Source organism: Lonchura striata, chromosome 1, assembly GCF_046129695.1.
Source record: "Lonchura striata isolate bLonStr1 chromosome 1, bLonStr1.mat, whole genome shotgun sequence".
NCBI lineage: Eukaryota > Metazoa > Chordata > Aves > Passeriformes > Estrildidae > Lonchura > Lonchura striata.
This window is the reverse complement of record NC_134603.1, coordinates 74,095,860-74,116,986: the sequence shown is the minus strand read 5'-3', so window position 1 is coordinate 74,116,986 and position 21,127 is coordinate 74,095,860. Positions and strand designations below refer to the sequence as shown.

Genomic DNA, 21,127 nt, shown 5'->3' with positions numbered 1-21,127 from the left:
TGTTGCACAGTCATACAGTACCAAACCTTTTTGAACTCCTGTGTGCTTTAAGGTACTTAACATCTCCCAGTCTCTAGAGAAGAACCAATATTTTAAAAATTAAATAAACAAGCAGATAAATAAATGTAATTTATATAATTCTTCCATCATAACACAATGTAAACTGTGAAATACTGCAAATAAATACTGTCCTGGAATGTACACTTGCATGGAAAGTTACAGCACATTTGTGCCTTCAAATATCCAACACAGCACAGAAAGCAAACAGTATTACTTGACTGAAACTTCAAGACTGTTTCACCTAGCAGCTGTAAGAGAAACATGTCCAAATTGCACAAAACAAGACTTTGATTTCTGTCATGACCACAGGTAGCAGGGTTGAGGCTTGTTAGCAGCCTTTAAAAGATACTATCTTTGGAATAGTAAAAGCAATACTAAATTCAACAAAACTAAGCTTAGTTGCACCACTTCATGTAGAACTGTGCCATTCCTTCTTTCCATTGCTTGTATAATTCCACCTGTTTAATTTTGTGAAGGTGGAAAAAAAGAGAGGAAGAGTCTTGACACTCGCTGCATCCTTCCATGTCTTCTGGTAATACATTTGGAAGAGCAGAAGCACTCAGAGAAAGCTATTCCTCAAGGAAAAATCACTTTCTGATTTGCACTGATTTCAGAGTCTACTGGATCAGGTCCTACCACCTGCATATAATAGCACTTTAAATACATTTACTTACCATTCGTGAAACCTGAGTTTTGAAACAGTTTATATTATTGCAGCACTGGTTGCAGCCTCATCTTAAAAGGGCCTGTGGCTCTTAAATAATTTGAACCAAAAAAATACAATTACCTTTTTCAGAGGCTTTTCTCTTTCTTTTGTACTTTATAGCCCTTGTTTCTTTCCCAGAGATGTTGGCAGCTGTTCTGATGCTGGCTGCAAGAGTGCTTTCCCAGTGCAGGCAGTAGGGATGGGCCTTGATGAGTAACTGCCCTATTGCTTCCCTTTCCCAAGAAATGAATCCTGACTGCTGCAGTAGGTCAGCAGGTTGGACTGTAGCCTCCTTCTCCCTCAGCTCCACTGCCAGCTCTGCGATTCAAGGCTGTCCCTCCAGCATGTCCCTGGTTAGGAGGGGCCGTGTGTCACTGACTGCCTTGTGCAGGGCCATGACCTGGTGTAGGCTGGGTGTTCGCACTGCAAGTCTGGTGATACATGCATGAAGAGAGTGCCAGTTCATCCTGCCGCAGCCAGCTGGGGTTTAGCAGAAAATGATGGGTTTTACTGCTGTTGGCAGTATGTCCATTAGTGCTGTAAATCTTTGTCCAGAATCTGAGAGCCAAGGAGGAACACAGTTGTGCTGGCCCAAAACTGGGGCTCAAGAGTTGATCCCCAAATTGGGTGTGAAATAAATGCCACTACCGAAAGAGTTTCAAATAATTCTTCTTTGTCCTATGTTGTTTAGGTTTGAAGATAAGCGTGCAACAGAGCTTCAGAGTAGAATTGCCTTTTAATTTTATAATGCCTATAATTCAAGACTCTTCGGTTATAAATCCTACCAGTTTCAAGGAAAAAAGGCTTAATCCACTAGATACCACTGGGACAAGCATCTGCTTCCTCAAAGACATCTTTATTAAAATGAATCATGATAGTCTCCTGGCAGCAAGACATCACGAAAGCTCTGTAATAGAAAGAAGTACCTTATTTTCCTTAAAGTCTTCTGATCAACAGCCACAGATGTATTACAGACTGCAAAAAAAAAGTCATAGAATTTGATTATGTAGTTGAGTGGGCTGGTCTACTGTTTGAAGTGAAATAAGTGATATAGCTAACAAGTTTAATTAAATTCTTCACCCAGATTTGAACTGTATTTGTTGAAGAGATTGTTGAATTACAGAATTACTGCATCTCAGTTCCTACTATAAAATAAGGTTTTTGGCACTCTTGCCTGGAGTTGAGAAATCAGTCTCACTGTTGCTTAAATTTGCAGTAATGGCAACAGTTCTGCTCCAATGTAACCTCAACAAAGGATTTTCTCCACTATCAAACACTTATAAAAGTAACTTGAAAATAAACTCAGGACTTTTAAAAAGAGAACACAGTAGTAAGGGAGTTGCCTCACAGTGAAATACACACAAAGTGATACAATAATTGCCTCTACTTCTGTGTTTATGAAAATACAGTCCTTATATTTAAGGTGATTTGGTCTTACCCCTTGACAGAGTGGGAGGCAATTTGCTGGCTTTTGAAGCCAGTTCAGCTATCTGTGATGAGACCCAACATGTGACGATAATTGGTTCTGGCTCAATGGCAGACAGGGACTGTGTACAGACCTGCCACATGCCTGAGAGAGAGTTCCCAGCGATGCATCCAGGGATGGAGAAGGCGAGAGGAGGAAAGTCTAAAGCATCTGACAGTGGACAGCAGTGAGAAGCTGTTTTCTGTGATGCCATTTACTGCTCTTTATAAAGTGCATGATGACCTAAAGAAGGCTGAAGTTGCTGTTAGATCAACCCACCAGAGATAAACCCATTGGGGTTTGTAAGTTACCCAGCAGCAACAGGCAGAGTCATACATGTTCCTGGGGATTGGGCCTCAGAGCTCACTAGGGTTAGGAGTCCAGCCCTACATCGTCATCATGGTAGAATCACCAATTTCAGAGAATTCACTGCCTGCAGTCAATCTGGGGTGATCTGAAAGGCTCTTTTTTGGATCATCTGACCCCCAAGTAAGACTACTCAAGAGAGGTGTTATGACACCTGCATTCACTTTACTCTTGTCACAGTCATGGTTTTGACTCTTTGGACCAAAGAGTTCCAAATAGAGAGTTTAGAAAATATGTATGCTATGCAGCATCACTAAAGTCTATAAATACCTGGCATAGAAAACTATGCTTTTACAGTTGTAGTAGGCCGATTTTGAAGATCCACACCTTTAGGATCACAATTGCCAGATTACATCCTTTGGAGGATCATCCCACAATACTTCTACAGCTCTTAAACTGCAGTTCCTAAGATAGATCATTTCTTGAATTCCAGCAGACTACAACATTGTTTAAGCTCCAGTCATAAGTTTTCCTCTGGGACCTATGACTAGTATGGGCAAGTTTCTTCTCAGCTGCTGAACAAACATAATAGATTATCAGCAAGAACATGACCAAAGGGAGTAGTAATCAAAACCATCATGCGGCATTATCTCAAAGAATTTTTCATTTTCTTTGCCAGCATACCTTCCAGGTTTTTTTGTAAGACACAACCAGCATTAGCTGCTTCAAAATACTGCAGATGCTTGCTCCCAGTACAACTCTGCAAGGTCTGTTTGAGGACCTCATTTCCCTGATGTCAGAAAAAATTTATTTGTCAAGATCAGCATGGGCTTATTTGTTCCCAACCTGCATCTGAAGGTATGGTAGTCTTAGTGCCTTCCTGGCACTTAGGTCCCAGAAGTGCTCCACCAGTGTCTGTGCATATCCTAATTTCAATTTTTCTACCATGCAAGTAGAAAAAGCAGAGTTCTGTTGGGATTGCTGTTTACTGTTGGCTTCATTCACGTGTCTGCAGTGTTTGCAATCTGGTGTTACACACTACCCCTACAAGAGCTTCAGCATTATATTTACCCCTAGGGTGTATACCACTGCCATGCAAGTTGGTAGCCTTAGCATCATCACATTTCAGAGGCTGTTTTGGGAGCACTTAATGCTTTTGCCCAACTGCCTTGCAGGCCTTGACTAAGCAAGCCCAACAGCCATATTTTGTTCTTCGGCTTTCAAGATTCAGTAAAGGATAAATTATAACCTGTTTTTCTTGTAGACAGAGAAATGTAGTGAAGTATTCACTCAGGTTACAAGCTGTGCTATGCTATCAAAGCCAGCCAGCTCAATTTTTCAACCCCCATAATGGCAATAGTGTGACAGTTCTCTCTCCCTGCCTAAGAATCTTGGCAGGATGCCCATCTGAAGCCAATTTTGTATTTTGCATTGGAGCAACTCAGAGATAAATTATAGCTGTTCTGAATTACTGTTTTACATCCTGTGTACTTCCCTGCTCATCAGCAAGAGAACAAAAAACCTCACGTATGGAGAAGATAGAGAAGAGCTTGCAACTCATTTGACTTTGTGGAAATAGAGGGATAAATGACTCAGAAAGTAGAATAAGGCTGGTCTGGGGGCCAGGAACACTGCAATAGGAGGTTGTTCTCCTGATGAAACCTCAGCACAGTGTAGAGTAGTGCTGTGAAAGAATGGTAGATAGTCTACCTTCACTGCATTTCTTACCACTTTTGAAATCCCAGAGTAAAGACACCCATTATTTAAAACCTGTGACTCAGATAAAGAACCTATTAGGCAAAATTACCTGTTGCACTATGGTGTACCAAGATCAGTTTCACTTAAGCTTTGAGAATTCCTCAGTGTTTTTCCTGAACTTAAAAATACTTAATAATATTTTATACTCATGCCTGTATAAAACAAATGAAACTGAGTAAGTTTTACTTGTGCAATTCTAGTTGAGGAGTTAAAGGGGGCAGGGTGATGGAAAAATGTTCATTGCAATTGAAAGAATCACTTTTAGCAAGGAGGGATTACTGCATCAGGAATTAAAGTATGAGAAAGGATGTCAGCAAAGACAGTTTTAAGCTTGGAGTTAAGTTTGGTGGCTAAGAGAGCATTGAGCTTGTCGGGGGTGTCATGGTGGCAAATATTCTACTGCAGAAGAATTTTGGTAGAAATGCTGTTAGCAAAACCCAATTTAAGAATTATTGTGGGAACACTCGGCAGTTCCTCAGTGGAGGAAGCCATCCATAGTATGTCTGGTCACCTCTTTAGCTGGAAGATGGTGGGGTTTTGGGATTTTTGGTTTTTTGTTGCTTTTTTTTTTTTTAATTTGTGTTCTGTGAACCCAGGGATAGACACCTTTGAAATTAGATTAAGCATCAAACTGTAACACGCATTCAGGGTATTGTCAAGAACACTCACAAATTGACTTGTGACTGCACTTCTGATTAAGGCTCACCCTTGCTGGACACATAGAAATCAAAGTCACAAGATTTACTACAACTCCGTAGATGCTTCTAAGGCTCTCTTTCTCTGTGGAGAAGACTGCCTAGGTACCACTTAAGGATTCTGGGTAGAAGCACTAGCTAGGGATTTGCTGAAGGTATTAGCCAATTAATTATTGCCAGGCATTTAAAAGATTACTCCAGTGGACCCCTGTCTCTGTGGTCTGTGTGTACCAGCATATTCAGAAAGAATATTTTATTGACTCCCTCTATAAACTTATGTGGTACCAAGAGGTACAGTGGAAAAGTTTCAGGCATTGATACATTTTCCACGTCTCCCCTTTTTCATTGAATCCAGTAAGGACAGGACATATCTAGCTTGATTGCATTTCAAATTAAGTGGTATTTCACCTTATTTCCATTGTCACAGAGCAGCAATTTGGCTCCCAGGCACCATGAGATAACATAAGCAGCAGTAATCAGGTTCTCCCATGGCATCCCACTCTTCTAGGTCAGAAGGGTATTTCAGCCTTGCTTATATTACTGTGCTTCCCCTTGTGAAGGACTAGGTGTTTCAAAAAGAGTGCATGATTTCTAGAGAAACTTGTTTGCTACTTGTGCTCCATATAGCCACTGTCTGGAAAAAACCATGTGCAATAATTTCATTGTGGGTTTACTTGTTGACTTGGTGTCATTGGATACTGAGCGAACCAGCTGAGCTATTTTTAAAAGGAAATGTTAGCCAATCCTGTCAACAACACTTGCAGGAACCAGGCAAGGAGTCCAAGGTTCTCAAAACTTAGGCTGAGGACAGAGAACGCTAGATTTTCTGAGGGAAAATTTTACTTTGGGGAAAGACTACGTCTTCTCCTTTCTGTCTTCCTCTGCCCCATGTCCTTACTATCTGCTTTCCATTATTTTCAACAGATACATTAGGTTAAATTCTAGAGGTGAAATTACTGATTTAGTGGGACTTTCACTTTCTGCAGATACTGGAAAGTTCTGTAAGAACTGGAAATACTTTAAAATGTGTTTGCACTGGCTTTAGAGAGATGAAACCACAGCCACTATCCACAATTTGTTTTCAAGTCTACTGAGTAACTTTAATCTCATCCTAATAAAGCTGCTACAAAGAATAAGAAGGGAAGAGAAAAATAAAACAGATACAAATGAAAGGTTTTTCTTCTGTTGTTGTGGACTTTATTTATGATGGGTGTTTCCATCAGAGAAAACAAATTTGTGTTTAGGCTGGTGATCTGGATGCCCTCTATTTGTAGCTTCTAAGCAATTAAGACATGAGCTATTCTGGCAGCTCTACTCTTGCAGTCGCAGGCACTCACACCTAACAAACTCAGCTTTGTGTAGTTGAAACTGTGCTTTGCCCAGCTGACAGCGTGCTGGAGGGAGCAGCTGCTTAATGACAGCCCTTAACCAGCCGTGCTCCCTGCTCCCGACACAACAGCTGAGGAAAATATCAGACCCCAAATATGTTCTGCTCAGCTGAGGATGGGCAAAGCTCTGGAACATAAGTAACAAGTCCCTGCTGGGCCACATGGGCAGATAAATGCTTCAAGAGTAAGCTAATGGACAGCAGATAATTGCATGGTGCACTGAGTACATGTAAAGGTGGGGCTGTGCTACGTGTTTGGGGACAGCTGGTCATACTCCAGCTTCCAAAGTCAGGCACAGAAGCCTTGTTTGATGCTTATGTGTATTTTTTGTAATCACAGTAGCTTTGACATGTATTTTACGTTCAGGGGGTTTTGACATACTGCAGTACTTAGGCTTCCTCCTAAGCCCAGTCATTGGATAAGTCAAGAATTTTACGCATTTACTCAAGCAGGCTCCTTACCTCTCCTGTGTGCAGTGAGAGAGAGAACATTTACTCATGCTAAATGAAAAAAACCTGCAGACTTGCTTTGGTTTGCTTTAGTCTTTCATCATGTGCAAGAAATGTTAATTAAATGGCAGAAACTCAGTTGCTTTGCATATTTTGCCTAGCTTCACAGATAGCAGAAGAGTTGCAGTTTGTGAGTACACTTATTTTGGTCTGCTGCTGGCTACTGATGAATTCGAAACACATTAGGGGAGGAAAGGAGCAAAGAGCAGATAACAAAAGATAGCTCCCCCTAATTCTCACACTTTCAACTTTTGAGTAACAAATTTGTTCTTCTACTTTACACAAAACCTCAAAATACCTGTTTGCATGACCATACTCCAGTGAAGCAAATCACCTCTCCCAGCTGACTACCAGTTCTGGCAAAATCAGTAATTTGAAACAACAGCAGCAGTAGGCTAATCTCTAAAGAAGCCACGAATTGGTAGGATAGTACATGTGGTGATAATAAAAGGTTTTGCTGTAGTATTGATGGCCTGGAATTTTATTGTCGCCTATCACACAGTTTGCTGGGTGTAAATAATGCATCCCTTAAAATCCATGCAGACAGGGAATTGAGAGGATATCTCAATTATTTGTCTTCCACGCAGGAGGACATGGGCTCTGAATCATTAATAAAGAGTGGAAAGTATATAGAAATGAGAAAAATTAAACAATAAAAGTAAATTTTACTGATGTCGTCACTAGGGTCCTTTCTAAAAGAGGTAAAATAGGAGAATCAATCACCTCACAATTTCTGAGAGAAAGAATTCATAGTAGGGTACTGCTATTTGGAAAGAGAAATATAGCACTTTGCTTTGAGCAAACATAGGTAGTGTTCTTGTCTCCTGGTTCCTTAAGGACTTGAACCTGTGTGGTCTCTGCTGTGTGTTTATGCTTGACCTGCTTTAAGCTTGATGCCCAGGAGCACACAGCAGAGCTGAAATATAGGCAAGATTTCTGTGCAATTAAAGTAGTTTAACAAGTTTTACTGAACCTATATTTTGTGGGTGCTTGGCCAAGTTTTGGTCTGGTTTAAAGTCATTTTTGATAGCTTCTGCCAAATTTCAGAAATTTTCACCAAATCAAGATTTTTTTATATTTGAAAGATTTAAGGAAAATGTTTTTAAAAATCTGAAAAGCCAGGGACAAACCTCATTAATTTTCCATAATCCTTCATCTGTCGAAAGTACTTTTGCAGACATGTTGAAGTGTTTGCTTGGATTTTTTCTTTTCCTGTTTGAGTATTTTTTAAGGGGAAAAAATGGACTTACACTACATACAGGATCTTGTGTTTGTGTGTGTCAGGCAACCTGATGTGAAAAAAATATGACTTAAGAAAGCTGCTTATGTGAAAACATGTGAAAGCAGAGGCCTGGCTTCATATGCAAGGCATGAATGTAGAAATACAAAATAAACAAACAACATCTAAATTACTGAAAAAAAAATGAACAGGAGGGGTGAAAATTAGAAGACAAGTGGAGCTAAATATATTCTTACTATGAGGTAAAAACACAGGTAATTTTAAACACAGGTGGAGGACAGGATCTTTGGTGAAAGTGAGGAGAAGTGCTACTGAACGATGAAATGAAAGAGCTTTCAGGGAAAGAAAGGAACATGTGGGAAGTGGACTTAGGCTGATGCTAGCAAACTTTAATGTGCAAGGGAGGCAGATGTGGACCTTCAGATGCCAATTTTGATGACATGTTAAAGTTCAGGATGAGAGTGGCCTCTCAGATGGGTGTCTAGGGAAGGTGTGGGGTCTCCACAACATCTCCCAGATGTTCAGCCTGGGGCAGTGCTCTAAGGTGGCCCCTAGGGCCGCTTCCAACCTGAAGCTGTCTGTATACTTTGGAGCCTAGTGAGGTGTAATCGTGGAGAAAGTGGCACTCTCCATTTCAGGATAAGAGAGCCATGAGCAGTACTTCAGCAAAGACTGAGTGCTAATAAAAAGGCAATATGCCAGAGTTGTGAGAGACTGACAGGTGAGGGACCTGTGTGGATTAGATTTGCCGTGTACATACAAACAAGTCTTATAGCAGTCCTTGCAGAGATTTAATTTATAAACATGAGAAAAAGTTATTTTATGAAATGTGTGACTGATAGTAAATCAGCTTACTTTGGGGATATAATGTGTGAAAGAGAACAGAGCCTATTTCAGTGGGGAAATAAAAACAAAAGAAGGAGCACTCCTGTAGATACTCTATTACTTCTGATTAGGGCAAATACTCTTTGTGTGTAGATACAATATGCATTTGTATCCTCCCCAGTGTTTTATATAATTTAAAAGTAATCAAAATGGAATTTGGTGAAGAAATTATACTTATTCCACTGGGCATTCTCAGTTTGTGTCTCTATTTTATTTGTCTGTACTCCTAGACTTAGAAACAGCTTTTGAGAGGAGAATGAGTCTTTGGCGTGAAGATCTGAATACAAATAACCTCAGCCCAGACTTTGCCATGCTTTTGTAACATAATCCCATATGCTTCTCACCTTTGCAGATTAGCTCCAGGGAGACCTGAATGAAAAGCTTGCACACTGCTTTGGGAACAAAGCATTCTCTTGCATGTTTCCCCTTGAATAATTCTGGACAATTGAGTAGCATCAGTCGGAGGATACCAGGAAAGTCACAATTCAAGGAGGTATCAGAGAGGAATATCTCTGACGTTGCTTTTGTTCTGTTCCCCTAGAAGCACTGCTTGCCTAAAAAAGGCCAGGAAAAGTCAAAGCTTATGTTCTCACCTTAGGAGTCATGTTTCTCTGTAGACATCAGTAGAAATGACAGCGGTTTAGGTCTTCATGCTGGTGTCAGGCATCCCTGTTCTACACAAGGATGTGTGTCCTGAAGGGCTTCCCACAGTCATGGCTCATAGCTCCCTTGGCTTCGGGATCAGTGTTCTCCACATCCCACAGGGAGGCAACCATCTGCAGCAGCTGATTCACCTCTCCAACATTGCTCCCTGTCATAAATATTCTGGAACTTTGTCAAATGTAATATGAAATGGGCCACTTTTTGGCTTCACTGAGTCTCGTTTCTTTCCTGTGCACCACTATCATCTGTGATTTCTGTATTATTCTCTGCCTCATTGTGCTGTAACCTGTTTTTCATTAACCTACACACTGGCAGTAGGTGCCCTGGGGCAGTGTTCCATAGCTGCTCCTCCAGCTCCCAGAGATGTCCTCCTCTGCCTTAATTTCTTGCACTGTGAAGGATTTTCCATTTTCATTGATGTGACTGTTGCCACTGCTGCTCTAGTTATTCCTGTATCTCCTGGCCCTGCCTGTTTAAAGCTACAGTTCCCTGGTGCATCCCAGATCAAGTGAGAGCTTCAAGTGATCTAGAACTATGTTATTTTGGATTTAGGGTATTTATTTAAACTTCTCCCAGGACACACAGCATAGACATTGGGCAGCAAATGGCTAATGTCAGCAAGTAAAACAGATCCTGACCATGGTCACAGGCATTTCTGTTACAATAAGAACCTTGCAAAGATGTTCATTCTTGCTTTTCTTTGTTGCTCAGGGAGGTGAATGGGGGAAAAGTTGCAACCAGTTGCATTCTAGTTTCCATTGCAACCAATGGCATTCTAGTTTTCATGGATTGATTTTTGTTCCATACAGTATATGAGCTTTCTTCTTCTAGGCCATATTCTCATTGCTTAAGCAGGCAGAGTAAATTGAATTGATGGGTCTTTGTGCACTATCTTTTTTAAAAGATAAAATGTGACACTTGCCCTGGATATCCTCTCCAGAGACAGGCCACATACCACAGGGATGTTGAGGCATTCCTGTCTCAGGACAGGCATTTTGTCTTCCCTCCTGTGGTGTTCAGAGCTCTGGTCTCTTGCTGAGGAATGGAATTGTTTCTCTGGTTGAACCAATGTTAGCACTTAGAGCACTGTGGCCAAGGGTGACAGCTACCTTTAGTAGGGAGAGCAGCAGGAAAGTGAAATATTTTAATAGTGGGCTAATAGGAATTGACCTCAGATGGCATTTCAGACATCTGACTCATGGGCTACAACAGATGCTGACCCAAAATTAGAGATCATGAATTAGGGTAAAAGTGCTGCAGAACAAAACAAAACAAATATCAACTCCTCCCAAAAAGACTGAAAAGAGTATACAATCCTTAGTCATAATTTTCAAGATACAGGGTATGACTCCCTCTACCATTGCAGGGCTCTCTTCATACAGTATGTTTGGGCAATCTTCTTTAGCCCGAATAAATATGTGTGTGTTATTTTTCCCCGGTTTTCTCTCTCTTCTATACCTGTGTCTGTGGAAGTCTTATACATAACCTGTGTCGGAGGGAAAAACTGCCTGTTTATCTCAAATTGTCTGTGGGGTCTCCTCTGTTTATGAGAAACCCATCCAGAAGCAGAGATGCAGCTGCAATAGTGCTCAGGTAACACCTGCACAGTGATCCAATGATGGCATGCTTTCAGAGCACAAGATCTGTCAGGTGTCCATCCTTCTGGCAGCACAGCCCCTGCAGTGGTGACAGGGGGAAGGCAGAACAGCCAGAGCCAGCTGGTACATTTGATGAAGAAGATTTCAATGTGACAGGATTTAGTAAATGAAAACTCAGCCAAGAGTCATGAGGAGAGAGATTATTTGACACAGGAGATGACTGTCCCCTACATCAACTTGCCCTTTAACTGGATACTTTGGTTCTCTTCCATTTTCTCAGGGAATACCATGTAGGAAGATTTGTACAGGGAAGAGTAAAACATTACAAATGTTTGCTGAACCAAACATACATTTGACTAAGATACTGCCAAATTGAGCAGGTTTTTTATGTCACCTGTAAGTAGATAACTAGCCTGAACAGACTTGAAAACATCTCAGGCAGAATCCCAATTTCAAACGAGCTGTAGGAACATGCCAGCTTCCAGTATGTCACAGTCTGCTTTTCTGGGATAAGCAAAATTGAGTATTGACCAAAATTCTTGGATTTTACATCCTCCTGTTTAAAACATGTGCACTGGGGTAAAGTATTGACTGTACAATCAGTATTTAACTTCAAATGAAGTAGAAAATGTTGCATAGTTAGTGAAATGTAGGTAGTGTGTACGTAATAATTGGTTTTAAAAACAGAAGAAAACTTGTACAATAGATGTTGCTTTCCTGGTGGATTTAAAAAAAAAAATTTAATACTTTTAAATCAATACAAAGTAAAATATCCAGTAGTCTCTGGGAATGAAGGATCATGTGAGTTATGGTCAAACTCTATCGAGCCAGCTTAAGAGACAGCCTTTGAATTTTTGGCAATAGAGATGTGTAGCCATAGATTGGAAACAAACCTTTTCTGCCAACATTAGTGAATAGTGCTAAAAGTTCGTGCAAAATAGGACAAGCTAAACCTTTGACATTTTTCTCACAACTATCGCTTTTCAACTCACTGCCTTTGCATGGAAACACCTTTTGGATTCATCCATTATGCGTGTCCTAGAAATTTGATAAAGGTTATAGGTTCCTTCTAAGAGGCTAAAGCCAGCTGCAGTACCCAATTGTAAAAACATGGTTACTGGCTTCCAGTGTTGTTAAGTGTATTTGATATTCCTCTGACTTGAACCTTTTGGATGGGAATTTAAAAATGCTGGTCCTCTCTGCTTTTAGTGAACATTAAAGACAGCACACAATTATTCATTAAAAAAAGGTTTAGTGGTCCTCTAGCAAATATTTCATCTTTCTAATGGTAACAAATATGTTACAGAAGACAATGCATAGAAGTAACTGTATATCTTGGTGCCTGCCCTTTTGAGAAGTGTTCTAGGACTATGATTTACTTCAGCTAACCTGTCCATGTGTCTACCAGACTGTGCTCTGCGTAGAAGTATTCTGTGGGGGTTTTTTCTGTTATTCCTAGGAGAAGGGTCAGCAATATCTATGGCTTTGTTTTAATCACATTTGATGAATTGCACTTTACTATGACATTTTCACCTGCTACTATACTAGATTAATGGTTCTTTAGGAACTCAGATGAAGGTGATGTCATCAACATCTGTCTGCCAGCATCTGGATTGCCAAGTTATCCCATCAAATAGGTTATGAATAAGCCAGTTCAAAGTAGGATGACACCTGAAGTGTGTATGATAAAGCTAACATGCTGTGTTAAATATTGTCATTAGTATTATTGCTATCTAGTTCTGTGTGACTTCACCAACAAGTTACACAAATCTTTGTAGACGTATGCTTTCTTGTGATACAGATACTACTGGTGAGCTTTCCTTATTGATTTCTGTTCGCACAAAAAGGGTTCAAAATCGAGTCATATTAAAAAATGGAGGCCTTGCCCTGGTTTATATTGATTTCCTTTATGACAGATTTAATTGGAAACCTGACAGGAAATTAGACTGGAAGATTGCTAACTGCATGACTGGCGTGCCATGAAAGATCAAGTGTCTGTGTCTTTCATGCTGCACACCAAAGCAGCTTTATCAGTTATCTGGGATTTCTTGTGAATTTTAGAATATCAAATATGACATCAACAGCTTCAGCAGCAGAAATATTTGGAAATACATAGGGTAGAAAAGCTATGCAAGTTTTCATACGGAGTTTGAAAACTGAGGATGAAGAGTTTTATATTGACATCTTAAAGTGAAAAAGGAAGAGGCTGCAGAAGCTAAACCATCCCTAAACAGAGCCCTATTGACTGTTCCTTTCCTAAGGATCTTTCCAAAGAAGTATTTAAAAGGACTGCTTTTTCAGGTCTAGCCTCTAGAGTATTTCATCATGTCAGCCACATGTTCCACAGGAATAAAATTAATAGCAGCATATCTCTTACAGAAGTCCCTTTTGGATTTTGCAGTTTACCTTACCTGGTACACAGGGTGTCTCCAGGGAAGATTACTCAGAAGCTATCTACTTGGCTGTCATTTGTTCATTCAAAAGAGATCAGTAAAACCAGAGAGTGAGAGAAAGAGGAGTGATTAAGTCTTTCTGTCTGTCCTACTTTAGATGGAAAAACTTAGTTACCCCGGGGCCATAGTCATAGCGAGCTGTTTTCAATGGCATGAGGTCTGTGCTAGGCAGAGGTCTCTCTGCAGAGGGATCATAGTGCCATGCCTTTTGACAAAACGTCATTTCTTAAAGCTATGTTTATCCCATGACCTTGTCAGAAGTGGATTAACGTCCTCCACAGACTCTGGTATTCTGTAGTTGTACAAAGCATGAAGGAAGCACTTGTGCTTGTGAAACTGCTGAAAATAATTCAGCTGTTTACATGTGATGAGAAGTTTCTAAAGTTTCCTGCCTGATATTGGTTAGCTGTTTCTATTTAAATTGAAGCTGCCAGAAATATTTCATTCTTGACAGAATAAAAAAGAAGGGAAGAGCCATGATAAGGAACATTTTATTTGGCATAATTTAAGGCTATTTTGTCTATTACTGGCAACAGCAATTAGGAGATTAGGCATCTTTTTAGCAAGTTCAGATTAGAAGGTTGTAACTCTATACACCTTGAAACGGATTACTTCAATTGATTACATCACAAGTATCATCACAAAAGACAACTACACTTGACTATTCATTTCAGAGGCCACAGTCTTTCACAAATTGTTTGAATACACTTTTGTGCACACACTAGTGCTTTTGGCATCAGCAGATTAAATATAATTTGAACTGATATCAAATTATATGGAATTACCTATATCCCAGGAAAAGTTACACATAGCAGCTGCAGTTATTCCATATCTAACACATGGTGTTTTCAGGAAGGAACAAACTGGAGCAAAACAGATGAAAACATTTGGAGCTTCAGGCATCCAGGTCAGAGCACATTAAAAGAGAGATTTGGCAGTTATCAAAGGTGGAGAAGTTGGTATTTTATACATTTTTTTGCTCTGTTCATAATGCAGGTTTAGTTTCAAAAATTAAGAATGTCTTATAGAAGGAGTGGAAAAGAACAATAGGAAAAGGCTCATTTCTACTTCAGGGACGCGGGTTCTTTTCAAGTCAATAGGAGTTGCTTGCTTGTATGATCTTTGGAAGGACAAAGTCAAATAACTGCAATAAAAAGCTTATGCTTACATTTGAAACGGAAGGACTTTGCCACAATTACCTGATGATACTCTAGCTGGTTTGTTCATTCAGATAAAGGGGTATTTGAACTGTGTGTCAGTGAGGTTTGGGTGGTGGCTTGGTGAGATGTTCCTGGTTGGCCTCACTGCCAAGGCCCTGTCAACACACATCAGCTGTAACCCATAGGAATGAAATACTTGTTAAAACAAATCATATTTCATCCTTCATGCTTTTTGAATCTAATATTGTTTTAACAGTTTTCTGGGTGTACCAGATGATTGATGTTGTCACACTGCAGATAAAATTTATCATTCTGTCATTTTTATTCAATACTTTAGAAGCATTTTGGTTCAAGCTGGAATCTGAAGGAATGTTACACATCTTTTTTACATCTACCTTAGTTATAAAAATAATCCATCTAATTCTCAGTGATTAATTGGCAGAATTTCCTAATTTCCTAAACACAGACCTAGAATAAATTAGTAAATTAGCTGCTCCTGAAAATGTCTTGAAAGATATGTGCTGTAGTTATTTTTAAATGTCCTACAAGAGGATATAAATGAATATGGTATCAAATGCAAACACAAATGTTTATATACATAAATATTTATATGTCAGCTACATGAAAGGAGATCAGTTATGTTTAATTGTGTGCATATTTGACCTCATTAAACAATGAACTTCATAGACTAACATCAGCTATTTGCAACAACTACATGGAATGTTCTGATAAGTTTGTTACACAGAAAAAATTTTATAGCTCCTCAACTTTGAGTGTATGTCAGAACTTTTGCCTGACCTGCAAGGATTATGCTCTGATTAAATCATGGCTGAAACCTCAGAGCAATATTTCAGTGGTTTTGTATTATCCATTACTATTAGCAAGTCATTAAATTACTCTAAAAAGGAAAGAAACTGACTTCTGGTATGGCAGAAGTTCCATTATATTCTTCAGAAGTAAATACTTATCTTATCTTTGAGTCTACTTGACTTGAATTTAGTCTATATTGAATTATTTTGCCTGTGCCACAGGTCACAAGTTATTGTTGCTGAATCCAGAGAAATAAAGTCTAGCTTTGGGTGGAAACAATGACAGCTAAACTTTCTTGTTCCTTCAGAAACCAGATGCAGGAGAAAGTGTTTGGTACCCATTCCATATACGCTACATCATTTGCTCTTTCTGTGTTTCAACAGGCATTGAACAGGGGCATTGCTGCTGTCAAAGAAGATGCTGTGGAAATGTTGGCCAGCTATGGGCTGGCATACTCTCTGATGAAGTTCTTCACAGGTCCGATGAGTGACTTCAAAAATGTAGGTCTGGTGTTTGTGAACAGCAAGAGAGACAGGACCAAAGCAGTTTTGTGCATGGTTGTGGCTGGCGCTGTAGCTGCTGTATTTCATACTTTAATAGGTAAGGTCACTTCACATCTAGTTAATGACTTTTCATTTGTTTCCCTCACCCATTCTTCAAACTGCTTAAGCTGTAGGCTTAAGATTTCATTTGTAAGTACAACAGGAGATGCAGAAGAGATGAGCTCTCTTGGGCTGGTATCTTGCCCATCCACACAATTTTTATTGCTTTTTAAACAGGCTATTAAGGAGCAGATTCCAAGCACAGGTCTCTCCTGCCTGGAAACAAAACATGCTACTGATCTCTTTCAGTCAGGTGTGTGAGCAAAACTTTGACAAGGTTGACAGGATGCCTGAGGTTGTTAGCTCAGTGTTACTGTTAGGTAGTAATGATCAGCTAGCAGTATCTTCTGGGTTGGTTTGGCAGGACTACAAGGTGTGCTTGGTAGGGCTGTTTGTTAGTTCTTGGTGGCATTGTTGGTGTACTCTTTCTGTACCTATTCCTTTGCTACTTATCTCACAGTCCAAAAGTCAGCTGGCAGGAGCCAGCATCCTCATTAAACTGTCAGGTAGTACTCTCTAATGCTGCTAGACATCATCCAGTTCTGTTGAATAATTAATCTGTGAGGAAGAGGTTAGTAAGAGCAATTTATACCGAACTGAGACCAACTCCCTAACTGTACTCTGAAACAAAGAAAATACACAAGCAGACACAAAGTGAACATTAAAAAAGGCACACACAGGATTTGCCAGTTTATGAGAGCCTACAAAAATGGGATATCAGCTCAAGCATCAACCACAGCAATAAAAGCCATTTAACTTGGAAGACTTTTAACTTCATCCTCTCCAAGAACTCTGGCTCATTCTACGGAGCTGAAACCTCTGGACCATAGCAACAAGGAACAGAAGATTCTGGAGGAAGATGCAGACAGTGCACTGCATTGAGCAGGTAAAATCCTAAAAAGATGAGAATTGTAAAGGGTGGGAGGGAGGAGGTAATTGTGTCAGCCTTTGGAGGCATGTGTTGGTTGACAGGCATTGGATTGGATCAGCACCAGTAGGGCGTCATTCCATCACAGAAAAATGGGAAATGCACGTGTAATGACAATATCCTGAATTGCTGTGAAATCTGAGTGGCTTCAAAGGGGGGCAGCATTCATTATCAAGCCATTAGTATCTCAAAAGCAACATGTGCTGCAGTTCAGCATATGGAATGGAATGGAATGGAATGGAATGGAATGGAATGGAATGGAATGGAATGGAATGGAATAGAATAGAATAGAATAGAATAGAATAGAATAGAATAGAATAGAATAGAATAGAATAGAATAGAATAGAATAGAATAGGACTATTTCAGTTTCTGCCTGAGCAGGTACACGATCTATCTGGTAAATACAAATGCCCCCGGCTCTTACCCTTTAACTGGCTTCCAGCTATATTCCCCAGCTCTATGTGCCTTCCAAGCACTACAGTTTGTTTTGACCATCATATCTCTTATTCCACCACTGGTATGCAAGCACTGTGTTATTTAGCTTTGTTCCATGCTACAGTCATAAAAAATGCCTACAGCTATGGCTCACTAGCCGGGGCAGCTCTGTGCCAGGGATTAGATATTGCTAATTTTATAAGCTGAATCTATGCATTCAAGTTAATATAATTCACTGATTTCGACTGGTCACTCCTTAAGCATGTTTACATTTGAAGCTGTTTTATTGAATCAGTGTTAAAAATTTTTGGCCCATTTGTACATTTGGCTCTCATACTTCTTCGCTTGGAACGTTTCTGCATCCCCTAGAGCTGCTATTCTAGTTACTCACTTGCTTTTCTGCCGCCAGTGCTGGTCAAAGTTTTTGCCTTTGCCAGCTGGATAAAAAGTTATTTTCTAGTCATACAGTATTTTATTTTAAGCTAGAATAGATTTTAAGAAAGTTTTAAGTGTAACTGTCAGATTTCCAGGTGAAAGACATAACTGGACTTTCTATGCGGGACATCTTACTGAAAGGAGGTGTTTGGAACAACAGTTGGAAAACCTGTCAGCTAGGTTTCTTGCCTTTGCCTGGAAGTAGACCCTGCTTAGTTCAGAACCTCTGAAAGGTTGTCTGCAGTCTGCAGACACTGGGGAAAAAAAGGAGTCTGTGCTTACAATGCTTTAAAGTCCTGAATTAAAGGCCTGAACACAATCTTTCAGCATTTTATGGTAACAGACTGCAAAATATTTTTTGGTATTTTAACTTGTCTATGCCTGAAAATATGCAAAGGCCACAGCAGAGACTGGCAGAGCGCCTGAGGGAATGGAGTTAGTCAGATTCTAGCACCAGTTGCCTGGGTGATGTTGCCAAATTTTATGTTTCAAGTTTCTTTTGAACCTGTTTCAAGTCCTGATTATTTTGCTCTGACCCACAGATACACAGCCTGCCTAGCAGGAAGCGGAGAAGGAGACCAGTGACAGGCGGCCTCCTAGGACCTGCAAGCACTCCCCAGCAGCTGCAAGCCTATCACAGGCTAGCTACAAGAGACACAAATACAGGTCACTGGTGCTTGGTGGATGAAAAAGAGAAACAAATAACACTTAGGGCACTGAATTTTTTTCCACATGCCATAAATATAGGGCTAAGGAAGATGATATGTCTATCTGCTATGGACTGTCAAAGCCCAGGAAGAAACAGAAAACAAAAAGCCCAATGAAATAAGGAGTACCAAAAGGAAGAAACACAGTAAACACAATGAATCACCACATTTCCAGCTGCGATAGAGACTATTTGCAGTCTACACACACAGCTCCTCACAAACAGTGGCCTCTACTCATGGAAAATATCAAACCTGTTTCACCCACCTGACTCATGCTTCATTGCTTCAGCACCAGCTTCCCACTGCTGCTTCCCCACTGGGGCTCACTCATTCCTCTGTGCCAGTGACTGGCTGAGCTGAAGCACTTGAACTCACAGCTTCAAGCTCTGGGTCCCTCAGTCATCACCCAGCCACATCCTTATGAAGGTCTTCAAAGTCCTCAGCAGCAGCTCCTGTCATTCCCCTGTACAGGTAGCAGTAACAACTGAGAACCAAGCTGGCCAAAGGGATTCAAAACCATGTTCTCATCCTGCTTCCAATGCTGCTGTACACCTTGTCAGTACAGTATTCCTGGATTGGCTGTTTCAGGTGTGATCTGGACTATAGTACTCTGCCTTCCTTCCCCTTGTCTTCTTTGAGGGCAGCTACTGCCACCAGTAGCTTCCTGGAGGGAAGGTCACTATGGAGCCAGGGTCAAAAGTGTCCTGTTATTTCAGAGATTGGCTTCTTGGTGGCTGTAAGAAAAGGGATTCAACATACTAAGCCTGTCTCTGCATATTTTTGACATCTTATTAAATTTCCAGCTTGACAGAAGAGAAAAGTAATTTATATAACATTATGCTAACATAATGCATTTCATAGTGTTGCTGGTAAGCCCTCTGTACTAAGTGAATCTTTTAACATCAGTGTCATGAAGAATATGCACATTGTCTTTGGCAATAAAACAGCATTGTTCAACTTTTCACTAGTTTACTGAGAAATAGTATACTGAGAAAGTTTATTTCCTTTTGAGTAATTCTCAGTTGTTCCAGAAATGACAGGGCAGCAGTTACTTTGAGGAAATATCCTCTTTGCTTTTTACTGTCTTTGATTAAAAATTACATGATGGATCACTGTCATCACCAGGAGAAAAAGGTTGGAACTTTAGGAACCAGTGAATTTAAGTATAGGTTAACTTTTGCAATAATCTATAGCAGACTGGATGGCGAAGACACATGAGTGATTTGTTTTGTGCCCATTTATTGCTGTCAGGCTGCTGAGCACAGGCCATAGATTGCACAGGGGAAAACTTCAGCAGTTCCTAGCAATTCCACTGATACTTTGGAGCTTCCCACATGCATGATCACTGCATGCACATTAAAAATCTCCATAAGAATTGAGACATAAGTGTGATCCCAGACTAGGAATTACAGAGTGGATTGTGACAAGATGAGGTATTTTTTTTTAGTCAGTCTTGTTCCAACAAGATCACTATACTGGGGTGTACTAAAAATTTTGCCCTGGAAAAAAGGGACAGAATCAGAATCTAATCTGGGTTTGCTGCTATCCCCATCCCCCTCCTCTCTAAATAAAAATAAAATGTAATCCATTAAAAATTTGTCCTACTTCAACATGGTCATTGCTAAAGCAGTAACATGCTTTCCTGGCTGCCCCAACCTTTCTCCCCACAATAAAGGCAGTTTCTTTTCAACAAGTTGCTCAGGACAAAGGAAGAAAGCCTATGACCAAAGCACTTCTGGATGGTAGTGATTGTGTCTCAGTTAAAACAGGATAATTTTGAGACTTACAAAATGTTGGCTTGTATGAAGATATTTCATATACTAAAAGTCATTCATAGATTTGGGAAAATCGACTAAAGCAATTTTGGAGCTAGATCCAAGCACAGAAAAATATGATTGCAGTAATCAGTCTTCGCTGAGATGCTTCTAAGCTGTTTTGGTTTTCTTTAATTCATGTATTACTATAATAAGCAAAGAAGAAAAATCTCAACAGCTTAAAAACTCTACTGAGCTTTCACATGAGGAAAACAGAGGCTTTCTCTTCTGTTTTAAATTCAAGCTAACCAAAGACATAAAGAAATCTACATACCCTGTAGCATCTCCAAATGAAGATTTGCTATTGTATTTTTACATTGGTCTTTTCCTATCTTCTCAAATCACTTAGTTGAACAAATTAGCTCAGTGCATTAAGCATGGTGTTAATAACACCAAGGTTGTGGGTTTGGTCCCTCACTTAAGAGCTGGACTTTTTGGTCTTTGTGTGTCTGTTTCATCTCAGAATATTCTGTGATTGAGAAACTGATAAGCATCGGTTTTAGCCACGT

At 40.0% G+C, this 21,127-nt stretch overlaps 1 protein-coding gene across 2 annotated transcripts in view; it reads left to right on the top strand.

Moving 5' to 3' along the window:
• Positions 1-21,127, top strand: part of ANKH (ANKH inorganic pyrophosphate transport regulator) — a 106,078-nt gene that overhangs the window by 39,371 nt on the left and 45,580 nt on the right. For both annotated transcript variants that reach the window (XM_021528938.3, XM_021528939.3), the window contains exon 2: positions 16,080-16,296. In XM_021528938.3, coding sequence (XP_021384613.1) covers positions 16,080-16,296 — 217 coding nt within the window. The remainder of the gene's footprint in view (positions 1-16,079; positions 16,297-21,127) is intronic.